At 44.0% G+C, this 18,176-nt stretch overlaps 1 protein-coding gene across 2 annotated transcripts in view; it reads right to left on the reverse strand.

Annotated features, from left to right (window-relative positions):
• Positions 1–18,176, reverse strand: part of LOC139227620 (D-glucuronyl C5-epimerase-like) — a 147,524-nt gene that overhangs the window by 46,742 nt on the left and 82,606 nt on the right. Inside the window, exons 1-2 of one of the 2 annotated variants that reach the window (XM_070858503.1) lie at positions 10,484–10,574; positions 3,246–3,871 (exon numbers count right to left, since the gene is read on the reverse strand). In XM_070858503.1, coding sequence (XP_070714604.1) covers positions 3,246–3,858 — 613 coding nt within the window. In that variant the 5' untranslated portion in view covers positions 3,859–3,871; positions 10,484–10,574. Of the gene's footprint in view, positions 1–3,245; positions 3,872–10,483; positions 10,575–18,176 lie in introns of those variants that run through there. The other variant, XM_070858502.1, reaches the window with a different exon arrangement.

Below are 18,176 nucleotides of genomic sequence, written 5' to 3' on the forward strand. Positions count from 1 at the left end.
TCAACGACCTAGAAATGTCCTCCCTAGTTTTCAAAACCCCTAGTCTATATGCCAATTGCCTCCAGGGCTTGGTTAGTCTCAATGCCCTTTACATTCATCAAATATTTCCACCATATTGACTTCAAAATTCTCTATTACTGGATAGCAAAGCAGCATTTTCTTATTTTAAAATATTAACCATTTTTCTTCTTCAGTTGCCGCACGGTTCCAACAAAGTAATCAAGTTGATCAATGTAACATATAACCCGAGGTTTTAATCACAGACCACTCAGGAAAACTTCTGTTTCCATGTTTCCATGGCCAGTTTCATATTTCTATTCACTGCACTAGCTCTCTAAGAGACAAGTATGCCAGATAAATCTGATCTACGTTTAAAGGTCACAAAATGCAGTACAATTTGGAGTTACAAAAGCTTTTAGGAAATGGGAACAGATAAATGCTTTTTGAAGTAAGACAGAAAATGCTGGAGATACAGGTAGGTTAACATTTTGGATTGAGACCTGTCATCAGTTCCAATTATAACTGAGCTTGATTCGTGTCTTTACCAGCTGCATTTCACACTTGTCAACCATGTAGTAGGAGTAATTGGGACAGAGGTTATAGTATGGAAACTCTAGCTGATATTTTTCTCTCCAGAGACAAACGAGTCCCCAATGAGATTGACTAACTGCAAATTCATCTGGGCATCACAATAAAGCCCCAATTTTAACTCTGGTGGGAGAGAGGAGAGTCCCTGCTGCTCCAAAAACATAAGTAATTTAACTCCTGGACCTCTTAACTCCCGCTGGCTAACTTCCCAGCCTTCCTGGGTGGAACTTGGCGTAAATGCGCAGCCCGGAGGTATAAGCTTCCCTTGTGGGGTTTTGAACATCCTGCTCTTCCTGGCCCGACAAAGAAAGTTAAAAGAAAAAGGAACTGTTTGGGGTTCTTCTGGCCCTGGCTCCTCCTCTTGCTGTCTTCACTCGGCGACAAAGTCACAGCAGCTTCCACACTCAGCTCACCAGTTAAACTTGCTATCGGGTCCCACTGTCATCAGGACCCGACCTACAAATGTAAAGAACGACCCTGCTGGCTCTGACCGGGTGTCCTAGTCAGCTGCTCAGTAAAGCAGATTAAAATTCAGAACAGTGGGCTCCTGGATGCTTTCCAGCAGGTAAGTAACCTGGGCAAATTTAACTGTCCATCTGCCCGGGTATGTATGGTTAAAATTAGCCAAGATTTCAGCTGGACAGATATCGGAGGTATCTGAACTTGTACACAATAGGAAACTTTTTGTTGGGCATTATAGCAGATATTAGTCGTGAAAAAATGGCCATTGTAAATCGTAAAAATGACCGAAAATTGGTATGTTTATTCAGGCCAAGGTGGTCCTAGGTTCCGTCTTTAAACAGCAGCAAGTTATATTAGGTGCACATTGGAACGGGAATCCTAGCCAGATTGCAATCCAGCGATCTTTCCTGGCAGGGCACATGTGGAGACGGGGACGAGGGCTGGATGATGCTAGTCTATGAAGCCCCCCCCTGAACTACTCCCAGAGGTTCAATAGCTTGCTGACACTTGCTGTCACGACTCACACATTGGTCATTGGGGCAAGATTCTGGAAGTCAACCGGCAGCTGCAGCACACCACCCCATCAAGGACTCAACACCTTTAGAAAATGAGGGAAAGAAATTAGAGCAGGGGTGGGGGAGAAACTAGTCCGATGATTGATTCACATTAAGCATGCAATATACAGAATAACTGTCACAAAAATTTAGACAGCATTACTATGAAAAATATGCATTTCCTGCATATTGTAAGTGCTTTCTTCACAATATTTGAATTGTTCAAATGTAAACAGCTTGTTGGAGGATTTCATGCATGAAGAACTTAGACTAACAATCATCTCCTGTTGTATTAGATAAAGACTTTTTCCACCTCCAAATCAAATTCTAACACTTATGAAAATGTCAAGTGTCCGGAAGTGTTGCATTCCAATCTTATGATGAAGATAATTGTGAGCAGAAGGCTCCACAAATTGGCTGCTGTTTTCCTACATTACAACACCCGACTACACTTCAAAAATACTTCATTGCATATAACGCACTTTAGGATGTCCGGAGCTCATGAAAGCATGTCCTTTGCTTCTTTTTCTTAAGCCCCCAACTCTTAGACAATTTGAATACATTCCAACCATCCGTTATTATACATGTAAAACCAATCTCCCGATCACAAGTGATCATGTATAGTCAAGAAATATATTAGAGCCGTACATAAAAATTATTCACAAATATATCATAAGCCTTTTGAAGCTATATTCAGGTGTCACAGCAATTGCATACTTGCAAATGTTCAACATTTTACAAAAAGCAACACATTTGGAGCTTGAATTAACAAGTCTAATGTTCAAAATTCTGTAATTTAAAAAGAAAATTACATAGAGCATGTCAAAATGAAGATTACTTGCAACACTGCAATTCTGAGCATACGAAAAGTCCAATGTTTTAAGAAAATAGCAGGTAGGGGGAAATCTATGTTTTAAGAATCAATGTTTTAAGAAAATAGCAGGTAATGGCAACCACTGGACTATAATTCATTCGTGATAAAAATCAGAGAGCAGGTCACAACTTCTCATTCTGGCAATCAAGCTAAATTATGGGGCCGAAATTGGGTTACGCCCCGTTTGGGGCGGTAACAGAGTCGGGGCAGGACTTTCCGGTCACGAAATTGGGGTTACCGCTCCTCACAGGAAGTATCCGGGGCACTATGCGAGTGGGATCGGCGGCGTTACGCTGCTTCTCCGTGTGTGGTACCGTGGCCGCATGATTGCGGCCTGGACCACATGACATCGAAGGAGCACGGGCCGACGGGCGAGTTGGTCGAAGAAACAAATGGCGGCACACGGCGCAGCACACCTCCTCTTCAACATCTGCTCCGGGAGCGGAGGTCGGCCCGGTTCGCGACCTGCGAGGAATTTCTGCCACATGGCGATGACGTCATCAGCAGAGGCGCTGTGGCCCAGGGAGCTACTAGCGGAGTGCAGCGCTACTGTGTTCGCGCCTCCGCTAACTTCCGCCGGAGTCAGTAGCACTCCTTCCCCCACCCCCTGGCGAAAATAGTTTCGCGCCAGTTAGCTCCCCCCCCCCGGAGGTGCAGAACAGGGCAATTTCGCCCCCTATGTATGTTGGTAAAAAATGGGTGGAATTTCTATTTGGGGTAGGGAAGAAGAGAAATTAGTGTAAATAATTTTGTATAGCAAGACCAACCTTCAACACCACTGATGCACTTCACACGGTCTCGGACTTCCACATTGTAGCCTTCAAAGGACATGAATACCCCATCTGGCCGATAAGTACCCCGTGGGGTATAGACTTTTGAATAACTGTGGGAAAACTCAAACCTGTCATAGCCGTCATATTGGGCAATCTTTCCATAAACCTCAAAATATTTCTCAATCCAGGTGAAAGGCAGATAAATTTCATTGCCTTCCTTCCGCCCTTTTATTGTGTAGTCATCATTTATTAAGCAATCCATCTCCTCATATTTAAGACCCAACAGTTTGTTGGCATTGTAATTTGGAAGACTGGCTACAGGAGGCGCTTTCTGCTGCTCTTGATGGAATGCATCTGCCGACGGCTGTTTTGGTGGAGACTTTCCCACTTGTAAAAGGCTATTCACATCGTTGTTACCTTCAGAGTCAACTTCCCGCTTTTCCAAACCTTCTCCCCTGAACAGGTCCTCCAGGTGGCTCAGATCTCTTGGAAATTGGATTGTTTTATCACTGGAGCACTTGTTCCACAAAAGTACAGTGACCAGTGTAAAGAGAGCGGAGATGACGATAAGAGTCTTGTAGTTAACTCGAGCTGCCAAGCAACGCATATTCACATCATACCTATAAACAAAAAACATAAAATACAATCAATCAACCTACAGCATTTCAGTATAGAACTATTTTATCGGCCTTCACATTCAAAATAATGGGTTTTCTTCAAATAGTGTTAAAATAGCATTACCCATACACTTTGTGTGCAAGCTATGCCCTCAAAATTACAGCAATCTAGAGGTTGTACTCCCTTAAAGAGATAAGATCCTACAATAATCACTGAGTGTTGATCTCCAAAATCATCTCGACATTTTCTGAAGCTGGGCACAGAAACAGAATATTACTGCATGGACTTGGTGCTCAGCATCTTCCCATTGCTCCATGGAAAACAATCAGCAGTAAGATGCAGGTGTCAGGACCTAAAACCAAATGATGAAAAGTCGCATTTCTGCACCAAGTTTCAAAAAAAATGCTGGCAAGATGTCAGCTTAACCACCACATCGCGAGATTGGGGTGGGGGGGAAAGATGATGACATTTTTTGCGCTCAATGGGACAGTTGTCAGCACTGGCGAATGGAAGATTTCTTCCATTTCAAGCATTCCCACATCAAGTATGGTATTGCCATATGCACAAGAATCCCTTTGCTTTGACCCAACCACATGCCTCAAAAGCTCAACCTCTATTTCACCCACTGAGGAATTTTCCCCCTTTGCCCAATAGCTGTCCTTATGGGCTCTGATACAAGACTACCAATTTAGCACTGAATTATGGGTGATTTGTTTGCATCATGTTCACTAGGAACTTGGATTAAGATCAATGTAAATCTTATTTTATGTTGGACCCTTATGGGTTGATGAGTTTAACAAAACCCACAATCTGGCATTAAAATGACATACAAGATGTACAAGCGATATGGGGTAATTCCACTGTAGGTAATTGTCAAAATAGTACTTTAAAGTAGGTTCAGCATAAACACAAAGATTTTTGCAATTCAAAGCAAAATAATGAACACCAGCCAATTATTCTTTCTAGAACCTTGAGCATTCTTCCTCATAGGACACAAACCATGCAAATTATGGATGCCAACAATACTGATGCAGTTTATGCAAATATTAGAATGCCACAATTTGAATTACAAAAGCAAGGATTTGAACTGTTACTGCTAACTGTGATTAAAGCTTATAATTATCTCTACAATACACTGTGGGTTTAATCATATACAAATCCCTGCACAAAAACAGGGTCCTCGAAAAGCACCATCATCATTTTATCAGCTTACACCACCCCTACTTCAGAAGACATGGATCATTGAACACTGTATTTAATCAATAAACACTGAAAACTGTTTGGAATATGTACAGTACTTCAGTACACAATGCTGCCATATCCATCAGGAATTCTGGGTTATGGAAAGTTAATGACACAGAACTTCAATGTATTAAGTATCAGAATTTTGCTTTGGAAGCTTAGAGACAAACAGGAAAGTCCGAACTTCAATCTATGTTGAGTTAATTCATCTCAGCTGGTGTCGTGACAGGGATGCTACAATTGGCCACAGTCCCCCAAGGTTCGGGATTAGAATTTTTCAGTGATTCTCGCTTGTTGTGTAGTGCCTCCTATTGGAAATATTTGCTTTATGGACATTGGAGGAAAAAGGAAAACAGGATCAGGCTGGCAGTAAAGCCTCTTGCAGCCAAATAGCTGGCACATACATGAATTAAAGGCAACTTGTGCAAGGTACTGGAGGGCAACCAGTACCCAAGGAATGAGTCAATGGTTCTAAAGAGAAAATAGGCAAATTATATTTCATATAGTAATGAAACATTTAGTTTAAAAAATACAATACAACGGAATTTCTTTGTAAAAAAATAAATGGCAATCACAATAAATAACAATCAGTTGTGATAGAGCACACATGCATCTGACCTTTTTATAAACGAATAAAATATTTTTTTTTATGTTTCTTCATGGGCATTTGTAGCCGGTCAATAACAGAATCTCTTTAGCTGGATTACTGAATGGCTAGAGAAGCCAGTCATAGGGGAGTATCTGGACCAGAATTCCTACCATCTCTTGGTCATAACTGAAGAGCGTGACTTACACACGATGGAAAAAGTATAAACAAGCTACGGAAGGAGGAAGTTTTTTCATCTTGTTTGCAGGAGAAAGAGGAGATAGAAGTAGCTACAACCAACAAGCTAGATTGCTTGATCTAGCATTTAAATCGGATAAGGGATATAGAACCAATAGGTAGCTGTTTCACACACACTTTCCCCAGAAAGATGTGATTGTTTGAAATAACTGATTGGATGCATTAATGCATTCCTCCCCACAGTACCATGCAATCAAAATGTACAAAAGCTTCATAAAATATGTATTAATGTACTTTCGTGAGAAGCCAATTTAAAAAAAAGCAATAAAAAATACTTGATTACCCGCTACAAGGAAAGCAAGCATATCCTTTGGGATTGCTGAGCCACCAGGAATGACGAGCCTGTTGGGTCAGGCGCCTCAGCTAGAATATGTGACCAACACTTCCATCCATATAGCTTCTCTGACAGAAAAATAAATCCTGGATCCTTGTCCCAGTTTGGCAGCTCTCAGTACAAGTGGAGGGAGGATATTTGGTTAATTCCAATTCATCCATCCAGATAGATCCTAATGTCCCCTGACTTTAGCATCCAATTGTTTCTTCAATGATTTCAGGGTTTTTTAACCTCCACTGCCCTATCCGGAAGTAATTCTTTGTGAAGAATTTCTCATCGGTGCGAAAATTACATTTTACTAGTTTGAACCCATGTGCCCGAGTCACACCCTAACCCTAAATGCACTGTAATGCAAACTTGGTGCACTCATGTCTTGGGCCAGACTGTTCTAGAACGATTCACTAAAAAGAAAGCAAAGTTTAACTGCAAAAACCTTCAAGGAAGCAAATGCTGATCTGTGAAGACCAAAGTACATGTCCATCAAGAGAACACAGCAAACTACATTTTACCAGAATTCTTGGCTAGCCTGGAACATAAGCAGTGTCAAATCAAGGTACCAATACATCACTTAAAGAAACAAAATAATTTAGATTAATCCATTCCCATCATAACCCCTAGACAGTCTAAACTGGTACACAGCAACACTTCCTTTTTGGAGAAATTGCTCCCCCCACCAAAAAAAAAATCAAAAATGGAAATAGACCTCCACCGATTTCAAACACACACACAAATTAATCTATGGGAGCATATGTTGATCTTGTTGCTTGTCCAAGCAATTATTCACTCAAGTACAATAAAGACAAAAAAATAGTGCATTGTTACAGTTCTCCAGATGTCAGCTTCAAACAGCATTCCAGAACCTGTTTATATCTGTACATTTGTCTCAAAGACGGAAGTAGAATGGTGAATGGTTTAGTTTGATGTTAAAAAACACCACTTACAGAAGCAAATAAAAATATTTGTCACTATCAATGGAACGAAAGGCTCCTTGCAATGCCCCAGTGGGCAAGTTCACTGCCTGGAACGGATCCACAAAGACCAGGAAATTTCCAGTTATGTTTCAACAATTGTGCCAAAAATCAGTGCAAATGCTAAGAAAAGACCATGGTACCTACACAGGTTGTTGCTAACACAATTATATATTTAAGGTAACATTGACTCAGAATGCAGAAGAGATGCTAGAGGATATACAAAAGCAAAATACTGCGGATGCTGGAATCTGGAATAAAAACAGAAAATGCTGGAAATCTCAGCGGGTCAGGCAGCATCGGTGGAGAGGAAGCAGAGTTAAAGTTTCGGGCCAACGACCCTTCGTCAGAACTGGAGAGTGGTTGGAAAGAACACATTCTTAACAAGCACTGAAAGGGGGAAGGGAAGAACGAACAAAAATGGGAAGGTCTGTGATCGGGTGGAAGGCAGAAGGGATTAGAGAGACAAAAGGGATGATGGGCCAAATTGAAATGGTAATGCCAGGAGTTAGAAAAACATTAGTCAAACTAGGGTGTGAATGGCGGGATAATGACCAGCTGCCATTAGAGACAAGGAGAAAAAAAGGAACGAGCGCGGGGGTGGGGGGGGGGGGGAACCAAAGATTGGCAGCGGTTACGGTCTGAAATTGTTGAACTCGATGTTGAGTGCAGAAGGCTGTAAAGTGTCTAAACGAAAGATAAGATGCTGTTCCGCGAGCTTGTATTGAGCTTCGTTGGAACAGTGTAGGAGATCGAGGACGGAGAGGTCAGAGTGGGAATGGAGCGGAGAATTAAAGTGACAGGCGGCCAGAAGCTCAGGGTCACAGTTACGGACTGAACGCTTTGTGGAGCACCTCCGGTCACCCAATCTACACTTGGTCTCCCCAATGTAGAGACCACCACATCGTGAGCAGCAAATATAGAAAACAGGTTGAACCTCCCTTATCCGGAACCACGCCCCAGCCGCCGGGTGGTGCGTGCACACAATGCAGCCAGTCAAAATCCTCGAAAAATATCAATGTTAAATAAATTTACCCAACTTCGGAGCAGACACCTCCAGGCCCGCCGGCCCATCAACACCACACTGACTGATTGGCTGACTGTCGTTCCAGCCAATCGGCGCACACACACACTGACCGGAAATATCCCTCATTCGGAACAGGTCAGGTCCCAAGGGTTCCGGATAAGGGAGGTTCAACCTGTACTAAATTGAATTAAGTACAAGTAAATCGCTGTTTCACCTGGAAGGAGTTTTTGGGGCCCTGGATAGTGGGTAGGGAGGAAGTTAAAGGGCAGGTGTTGCATCTCCTGCGCTTGCACGGAAAGGTGCCATGGGAAGGGGTGATTGTGGAATGAACCAGGGTGTCACGGATGGAGCTGTCCCTTCGGAATGCTGAGAGGGGAAGGGAGGGGAAGATGTGATTGGTGGTGGGATGACGCTGGAGGTGGCGGAAATGGTGGAGGATGATCCGCTGAACGTAGAGGCTGGTGGGGTGAAAGTTGAGGACAAGGGGAACCCTATCATGGTCCTGAGAGGAAGATGAAGGGGTGAGAGCAGAGGTGTGGGAAATAGAACGGACATGGTCATGTTAACCATGGCAGAGGGGAGTCCTCTGTTGAGGAAAAAGGAAGACATGTCAGAGGCACTAGTGTGAAAGGTGGCGTCGTCGCAGCAGATGCGCCGGAGACGGAGAAACTGGGAGAATGGAATGGAGTCCTTGCAGTATGCTGGGTGGGAGGACGTGTAGTCCAGGTAACTGTGGGCTTAGGTGAATACTATAGTGGTTCCCCTTGTCCTCACCTTTCACCCTACCAGCCTCCACGTTCAATGGATCCTCCTCTGCCATCTCCAGCACAATCCCACCAACAATCACATTCCCCCCCCCCCCTCTCAGCATTCCGAAGGGACCGTTCCCTCCGTGACACCCTGGTGCATTACGCTGTCGCCCCCAGCCCCCACACCCCTCCCCTTCCAACAGCACCTTTCCAAGCAAGCGCAGGAGATGCAACACCTGCCCTTTTCACTCTTCCCTTCTCACGATCCAGGGCCCCAAATACTCCTTTCAGGTGAAACAACGATTTACTTGTACTACTTTCAATTTAGTATACTGTATTCACTGCTCATGATGTGGTCTCCTCTACATTGGGGAGACCAAGTGTAGATTGGGTGACCGCTTTGCAGAGCACCTCCGTTCAATCCGCAAGTGTGACCCTGAGCTTCCGGTCACTTTAATTCTCCACTGCATTCCCGCTCTAACCTCTCCGTCCTCTATCTCCTACACTGTTCCATCGAAGCTCAATGCACGCTCGAGGAACAGCACATTATCTTTTGTTTAGGCACTTTACAGCCTTCTGGACTCAACATTGAGTTCCAACTATTTCAGAGCGCAACCGCTGCCAATCTTTAGTCCCCCCCCCGTGCGCTCGTTTCTTCTTTTCTCCTAGTCTCTAATGGCAGCTGGTCATTATCCTGCCATTCACACCCTAGTTTGACTAATGTTTTTCTAACTACTGGCACATTTCAATTCGGCCCATCATCCCTTTTGTTTCTCTAATCTCTTCTGTCTTCCACCCGATCGCAGACCTTCCCTTTTGTTCTTTCTTCCCCCTCCCCCTTTCAGTTAGTGCTTCTTAAGAATGTGTTCTTTCCAAACACTCTCCAGTTCTGACGAAGGGTCGTTGACCCGCAACGTTAACTCTGCTTCCTCTCCACAGATGCTGCCTGACCCGCTGAGATTTCCAACATTTTCTGCTAGAGGATATGCTACCCAAAACAGTTCTGCATTTGACAAAGGAGCCAAAAGACTATACAGGGAAAGAACTGCCTTTAAAAATAGCTATTTAAGGGTTAAACACGTTAATAGATTAATTACGATACATCTGTACACGTCTGAACAGCTTTGATTTTTTTTTACATTTCATGCAAGATTTAAGTGCTACTTCTTGCCCCACTGCCCAACAGTAAGTGGTTAGACTGGGGGGGGGTTAATTATACAAAAAACAAAAGCTCGAACTGGCATTTTGATCTGCATTTACAAAATACAATAAAAACACATGCCAAAATGACCTCTCACCATCGACCCCATCCCAAAATGCAGAAACAGATCGAACTAATGTGGTGAGCTAACTGCTATAAAGAAGCATTATCTTTATGAAATTATTTGGCAAGCCTTTTTAATTTGCAAACACAAGATTCAAAATCAAATATTTACAAAATGATAAATACCTGCTCTGCCGACTCCTTCCTGGTTTCAATTTTTTTTTAAGTTGCTCTGAGAGTTTTCATTTAGACATTTCGACAGCTCTATTTTACTTACAAGTAAAATGTTGTCTGGGAGCCAGCAATAGTGGACATTTCTGTTATCGCCACAAGACAGGATGAAAAATGTAATGTTATTCTGATTTGACAACACAACCAAGACTATGTAGTTTGATCAGTTATCAGTGCCAATCTGTTAGCTGTGGACTCATTTCAGTGAGCTAGTCATTCCATTAGACTTTGAAATCAATACATGATCACTGCTAAGGCTTTGCTACATGGCTAATTATACAGTGCAAAGAGTTCAGAAGCGGTCAATTCATATGCAGTTCAAAGATCAGGGATACCATAAAGAATTTTTGGTTTGAAATCTGCAACACTGCTAAATTATTTGCTTTTACTAACAGCAATCTACATGTCTAATCACAATTAGATACAGAAATGACAGGAAATGGTCCTGTACCAAGGTTAGCTCTTCAACTAGAGCTATCTACTCTAATTCTATTTCCCTGCTCTTGCTCACATCCTTTTCAAACACTTATCCAATTCCCTTTTAAATTATATTAGAGGCCCTGTCTCAATAACCATTTGCAGCAAAATAATCTTGTTCTTCTGGTCAGTAAAAGCCCATGGGATCCAGGGCAAAGAGGCAAGTTGGATCCAAAATTGGCCGAGGCAGAAAGCAAAGAGTAATGGGTGTTTTTGTGACTGGAAGGCTGTTTCCAGTATGGTTCCTCAGGGCTCAGTACAAGATCCCTTGCTTTTTGTGGTGTGTATCAATGATTTAGACTTGAATGTAGGGGGTCACCATCATTATGATGACCCCCTACATCTCTAATCACAATTAGATACAGAAATGACAGGAAATGGGCTTGAACTGAGATTAACTCTTCAACTAGAGCTATCTACTCTAATTCTATTTCCCTGCTCTTGCCTTTGATCAATGATTTAGATTTGAATGTAGGGGGTATGATTAAGAAGTTTGCAGAGGATACTAAAATCGGCTATGTGGTTGATAATGAAGAAGAAAACTGTAGAGTGCAGGGAGATATTAATGAACTGGTCAGGTGGGCAGAACATTGGCAAATGGAATTCAATTCGTAGACGTGTGAGGTAATGCATTTGGGAAGGGCTAACAAGGCAAGTGAATACACATTAAATGGTAGGACACTGAGAAGTGTAGAGGAGTGCATGTACACAGATAGCAAGTCAGGTAGATAAGGTGGTTAACAAGGCCTACGGACTACTGACCTTTATTAGGCGAAGCACAGAATACAAGAGCAGGGAGGTTATGCTTGAACTGTATAAAACACTAGTTAGGCCACAGCTAGAGTACTGCGCACACTCCAGGTTACATTATAGAAAAGATGTGATTGCACTAGAGAGGGTACAAAGCAGATTTAAGAGGATGTTGCCTAGACTGGAGAATTTTAGCTATGAGGATAGTTTGGATAGCAACATAGAAATTTACAGCGCAGAAGGCCACCATTTCAGCCCATCGTGTCCGCGCCGGCCGACAAATAGCTGCACGGCCCTCGGTCAGCAGCCCTAAAGGTTACATATAAACCTATGAACAATGACGGAAAGGCAAAGAGCACCCAGCCCAACCAGTCTGCCTCACACACCTGCGACACCCCTTATACTGAAACATTCTACACTAACTGGAGTCGTGTGATCTCCTGGGAGAGGCTGGGGTTGTTTTCTTTGGAACAGAGGAGGCTGATGGGAGATCTTATTGAGCTGTATAAACTTATGAGGGAGCGAGATAGAGTGGAAAGGAGAGACCTATTTCCCTTAGCAGAGGGGTTAACAACCAGGGGTTAAGGTAATTGGTGGGAGGCTTAGAGGGGATTTGAGGGGACATTTTTTCACCCAGAGTGTGGTGTGGTTCTGGAACTCACTGCCTCAAAGAGTGGTAGAGGCAGAAACCCTCACCACATTTAAAACGTACTTGGATGTGCACTTGAATTGCCGTAACCTACAGGGCTACAGACCAAGAACTGGAATGTGGGATTAGGCTAGATAGCTCTTGGTTGGCCGGCGGGGACACGATATGCCGAAATAAGAACATAAGAAAGAGGAGCAGGAGGTGGTCATAAGGCCCCTCGAGCCTGCTCCACCATTCACTAAGATCATGGCTGATCTGATCATGGACTCAGTTCCATTTCCCTGCCCGCTCCCCATAACTCCTTATCATTTAAAAAACTGTCTTTTTCTGTCTTAAATTTATTTAATGTCCCAGCTTCCACAGCTCTCTGGGGCAGTGAATTCCAGATTCACAACCCTCAGAGAAGAAATTTCTCCTCATCTCAGTTCTAAATGGGTGGCTCCTTATCCGAAGATCATGCCCTCTAGTTCTAGTCTCCCTCACCAGTGGAAACATCCTCTTTGCATCCATCTTGTCCAGCCCCCTTATAATCTTATATATTTCGATAAGGTCACCTCTCATTCTTCTGAATTCCAATGAGTAGAGGCCCAATCTACTCAACCTTTCCTCGTAAGTCAACCCCCTCATCCCCAGGATCAACCTAGTGAACCTTCTCTGAACTGTCTCCACAGCAAGTATATCCTTTCGTAAATATAGAAACCAAAACTGCACGCAGTATTCCAGGTGTGGCCTCACCAATACCCTGTACAGCTGTAACGAGACTTCCCTGCTTTTATACTCCATCCCCTTTGCAATAAAGGCCAAGATTCCATTGGCCTGCCTGATCACTTGCTGTACTTGCATACTATCCTTTTGTGTTTCATGCACAAGTACCCTCAGATCCCGCTGTACTGCAGCACTTTGCAATCTTTCTCCATTTAAATAACTTGCTCTTGGATATTTTTCTGCCAAAGTGCATGACCTCACATTTTCCAACATTATACTCCATCTGCCAAATTCTTGCCCACTCAGTTAGCCTGTCTATATCCTCCTGCAGCCTCTATGTCCACCTCACACATTACCTTTCCTTTACCCTTCCTCCCATCTTTGTATCGTCAGCAAACTTGGCTATGTTACACGCAGTCCCTTCTTCCAAGTTGTTAATATAGATTGTAAATAGTTGGGGTCCCAGCACTGATCCTTGCGGCACCCCACTTGTTACTGATTGCCAACCAGAGAATGAACCAATTATCCTGACTCTCTGTTTTCTGTTTGTCAGCCAATCTTCTATCCATGCTAATATATTACCCCCAACCCCGTGAACTTTTATCTTGTGCAGTAACCTTTTATGTGGCACCTTGTCAAATGCTTTCTGGAAGTCCAAATACACCACATCCACTGGTTCTCCTTTATCCACCCTGTTCGTTACATCCTCAAAGAATTCCAGCAAATTTGTCAAACATGACTTCCCCTTCATAAATCCATGCAGACTTTGCCTGACCAAATTTTGCTTTTCCAAATGTCCTGTTACCGCTTCTTTAATAATGGACTCCAACATCTTCCCAACCACAGATGTTAGGCTAACTGGTCTATAGTTTCCTGCTTTTTGTCTGCCTACTTTTTTTAAATAGGGGAGTCCCATTTGCAGTTTTCCAATCTGCTGGGACCTCCCGAGAATCCAGGGAATTTTGGTAAAATACAACCAATGCATTCACAATCCCTGCCGTCACTTCTCTTAAGATCCTAGGATGCAAGCCATTAGGATCAGGGGATTTATCTGCCTTTAGTCAGTCAGTCGAGGAGGCGGGAGCTCTGAGCAGCGCGAGTCCGGGGTCAGCGAGAGGCCTATAAAGGCCAGCGGGAGTCGAGCACTTCGAGCAGTCAGTCGAGGAGGCGGGAGCTTGGAGCAGCGCGAGTCCGGGGTCGGCGAGAGGCTTACCGGTGCAGCTGCAGGGAGAAGGCAAAAAAGAAACAGAAGGGTGACGTCACAGCCAAGGGGGTAAGTGATTGGCTTCTATAACAGTGAGTAACTTTTAACATTGTTGTTGCCAATTTAAGTATATCTAAGGGTTAAGTCATGGTACAGGAGGAGCATATCACGTGACCAAGCTCCCATGCCATGTGGGAATTCAGGGACGCTTCCGGTGTCCCTGACGACTACATCTGCAGGAAGTGTATCCGCCTCCAGCTCCTGACGGACCGCGTTGTGGAATTGGAGCTGAGGGTGGATTCACTCTGGAGCAACCACGATGCTGAGAACGACGTGAGTAGCACGTGTAGCGAGTTGGTCTTACCGCAGGAGAAGGGTCCACAGCCAGCTAGGGAATGGAAGACCAGCAGGAAGAGTAGTGCAAGGAAGGTAGTGCAGGCGTCCCCTGTGGTCATCCCCCTGCAAAACAGATACACTGCTTTGAATGCTGTTGAGGGGGATGACTCATCAGGGGAGGGCAGTAGCAGCCAAGTTCATGGCACCGTGGCTGGCTCTGTTGCACAGGAGGGCAGGAAAATGAGTGGGAGAGCGATAGTGATAGGGGATTCAATTGTAAAGGGAATAGATAGGCGTTTCTCCGGCCGCAACAGAGACTCCAGGATGGTATGTTGCCTCCCTGGTGCAAGGGTCAAGGATGTCTCTGAGCGGGTGCAGGACATTCTAAAAAGGGAGGGAGAACAGCCAGTTGTCGTGGTGCACATTGGTACCAACGACGTTGGTTAAAAAAAAGGGATGAGGTCCTACGAAACGATTTTAAGGAGCTAGGAGCTAAATTAAAAAGTAGGACCTCAAAAGTAGTAATCTCGGGATTGCTACCAGTGCCATGTGCTAGTCAGAGTAGGATAGCGCAGATAAATACGTGGCTTGAGCAGTGGTGCAGCAGGGAGTGATTCAAATTCCTGGGGCATTGGAACCGGTTCTGGGGGAGGTGGGACCAGTACAAACCGGACAGTCTGCACCTGGGCAGGACCGGAACCAATGTCCAAGGGGGAGTGTTTGCTAGTGCTGTTGGGGAGGAGTTAAACTAATATGGCAGGGGGATGGGAACCAATGCAGGGAGACAGAGGGAAAAAAAAAAGGAGACAAAAGCAAAAGACAGAAAGGAGATGAGGAAAAGTGGAGGGCAGAGAAACCCAAGAAAAAGAACAAAAAGGGCCACTGTACAGCAAAATTCTAAAAGGACAAAGGGAGTTAAAAAAACAAGCCTGAAGGCTTTGTGTCTTAATCAAAGAGTATCCGTAATAAGGTGGATGAATTAACTGTGCAAATAGATGTTAACAAATATGATGTGATTGGGATTACGGAGACGTGGTTCCAGGATGATCAGGGCTGGGAACTCAACATCCAGGGGTATTCAACATTTAGGAAGGATAGAATAAAAGGAAAAGGAGGTGGGGTAGCATTGCTGGTTAAAGAGGAGATTTATGCAATAGTTAGGAAGGACATTAGCTTGGATGATGTGGAATCTATATGGGTAGAGCTGCAGAACACCAAAGGGCAAAAAACGTTAGTGGGAGTTATGTACAGACCTCCAAACAGTAATAGTGATGTTGGGGAGGGCATCAAACAGGAAATTAGGGGTGCATGCAATAAAGGTGCAGCAGTTATAATGGGTGACTTTAATATGGGCTAGCCAAACTGGAAGCAATATGGTGGAGGAGGATTTCCTGGAGTGCATAAGGGATGGTTTTCTGGACCAATATGTCGAGGAACCAACTAGGGGGGAGGCCATCTTTGACTGGGTGTTGTGTAATGAGAGAGGATTAATTAGCAATCTCGGTGTGCGAGGCCCCTTGGGGAAGAGTGACCATAATATGATGGAATTCTGCATTAGGATGGAGAATGAAACAGTTAATTCAGAGACCATGGTCCAGAACTTAAAGAAGGGTAACTTTGAAGGTATGAGGCGTGAATTGGCTAGGATAGATTGGCAAATGATACTGAAGGGGTTGACTGTGGATGGGCAATGGCAGACATTTAGAGACCGCATGGATGAACTACAACAATTGTACATTCCTGTCTGGCGTAAAAATAAAAAAGGGAAGGTGGCTCAACCGTGGCTATCTAGGGAAATCAGGGATAGTATTAAAGCCAAGGAAGTGGCATACAAATTGGCCAGAAATAGCAGCGAACCCGGGGACTGGGAGAAATTTAGAACTCAGCAGAGGAAGACAAAGGGTTTGATTAGGGCAGGGAAAATGGAGTACGAGAAGAAGCTTGCAGGGAACATTAAAGGCGGATTGCAAAAGTTTCTATAGATATGTAAAGAGAAAAAGATTAGTAAAGACAAACGTAGGTCCCCTGCAGTCAGAATCAGGGGAAGTCATAACGGGGAACAAAGAAATGGCAGACCAATTGAACAAGTACTTTGGTTTGGTATTCACTAAGGAGGACACAAACAACCTTCCGGATATAAAAGGGGTCAGAGGGTCTAGTAAGGAGGAGGAACAGAGGGAAATCCTTATTAGTCGGGAAATTGTGTTGGGGAAATTGATGGAATTGAAGGCCGATAAATCCCCAGGGCCTGATGGACTGCATCCCAGAGTACTTAAAGCGGTGGCCTTGGAAATAGCGGATGCATTGACAGTCATTTTCCAACATTCTATTGACTCTGGATCAGTTTCTATTGAGTGGAGGGTAGCCAATGTAACCCCACTTTTTAAAAAAGGAAGGAGAGAAAGCAGGGAATTATAGACCAGTCAGCCTGACCTCAGTAGTGGGTAAAGTGATGGAATCAATTATTAAGGATGTCATAGCAGCGCATTTGGAAAGAAGTGACATGATAGATCCAAGTCAGCATGGATTTGTGAAAGGGAAATCATGCTTGACAAATCTTCTGGAATTTTTTGAGGATGTTTCCAGTAGAGTGGACAAGGGAGAACCAGTTGATATGGTATATTTGGACTTTCAGAAGGCTTTCGACAAGGTCCCACACAAGAGATTAATGTGCAAAGTTAAAGCACATGGGATTGGGGGTAGTGTGCTGACGTGGATTGAGAACTGGTTGTCAGATAGGAAGCAAAGAGTAGGAGTAAATGGGTACTTTTCAGAATGGCAGGCAGTGACTAGTGGGGTACCGCAAGATTCTGTGCTGGGGCCACAGCTGTTTACACTGTACATTAATGATTTAGACGAGGGGATTAAATGTAGTATCTCCAAATTTGCAGATGACACTAAGTTGGGTGGCAGTGTGAGCTGCGAGGAGGATGCTATGAGGCTGCAGAGTGACTTGGATAGGTTAGGTGAGTGGGCAAATGCATGGCAGATGAAGTATAATGTGGATAAATGTGAGGTTATCCACTTTGGTGGTAAAAACAGAGAGATAGACTATTATCTGAATGGTGACAGATTAGGAAAAGGGGAGATGCAACGAGACCTGGGTGTCATGGTACATCAGTCATTGAAGGTTGGCATGTAGGTACAGCAGGCGGTTAAGAAAGCAAATGGCATGTTGGCCTTCATAGCGAGGGGATGAGAGTACAGGGGCAGGGAGGTGTTGCTACAGTTGTACAGGGCCTTGGTGAGGCCACACCTGGAGTATTGTGTACAGTTTTGGTCTCCTAACTTGAGGAAGGACATTCTTGCTATTGAGGGAGTGCAGCGAAGGTTCACCAGACTGATTCCCGGGATGGTGGGACTGACCTACCAAGAAAGACTGGATCAACTGGGCTTGTATTCACTGGAGTTCAGAAGAATGAGAGGGGACCTCATAGAAACGTTTAAAATTCTGACGGGTTTAGACAGGTTAGATGCAGGAAGAATGTTCCCAATGTTGGGGAAGTCCAGAACCAGGGGTCACAGTC

This window comes from Pristiophorus japonicus, chromosome 17, assembly GCF_044704955.1.
Source record: "Pristiophorus japonicus isolate sPriJap1 chromosome 17, sPriJap1.hap1, whole genome shotgun sequence".
NCBI classification, from domain to species: domain Eukaryota; kingdom Metazoa; phylum Chordata; class Chondrichthyes; family Pristiophoridae; genus Pristiophorus; species Pristiophorus japonicus.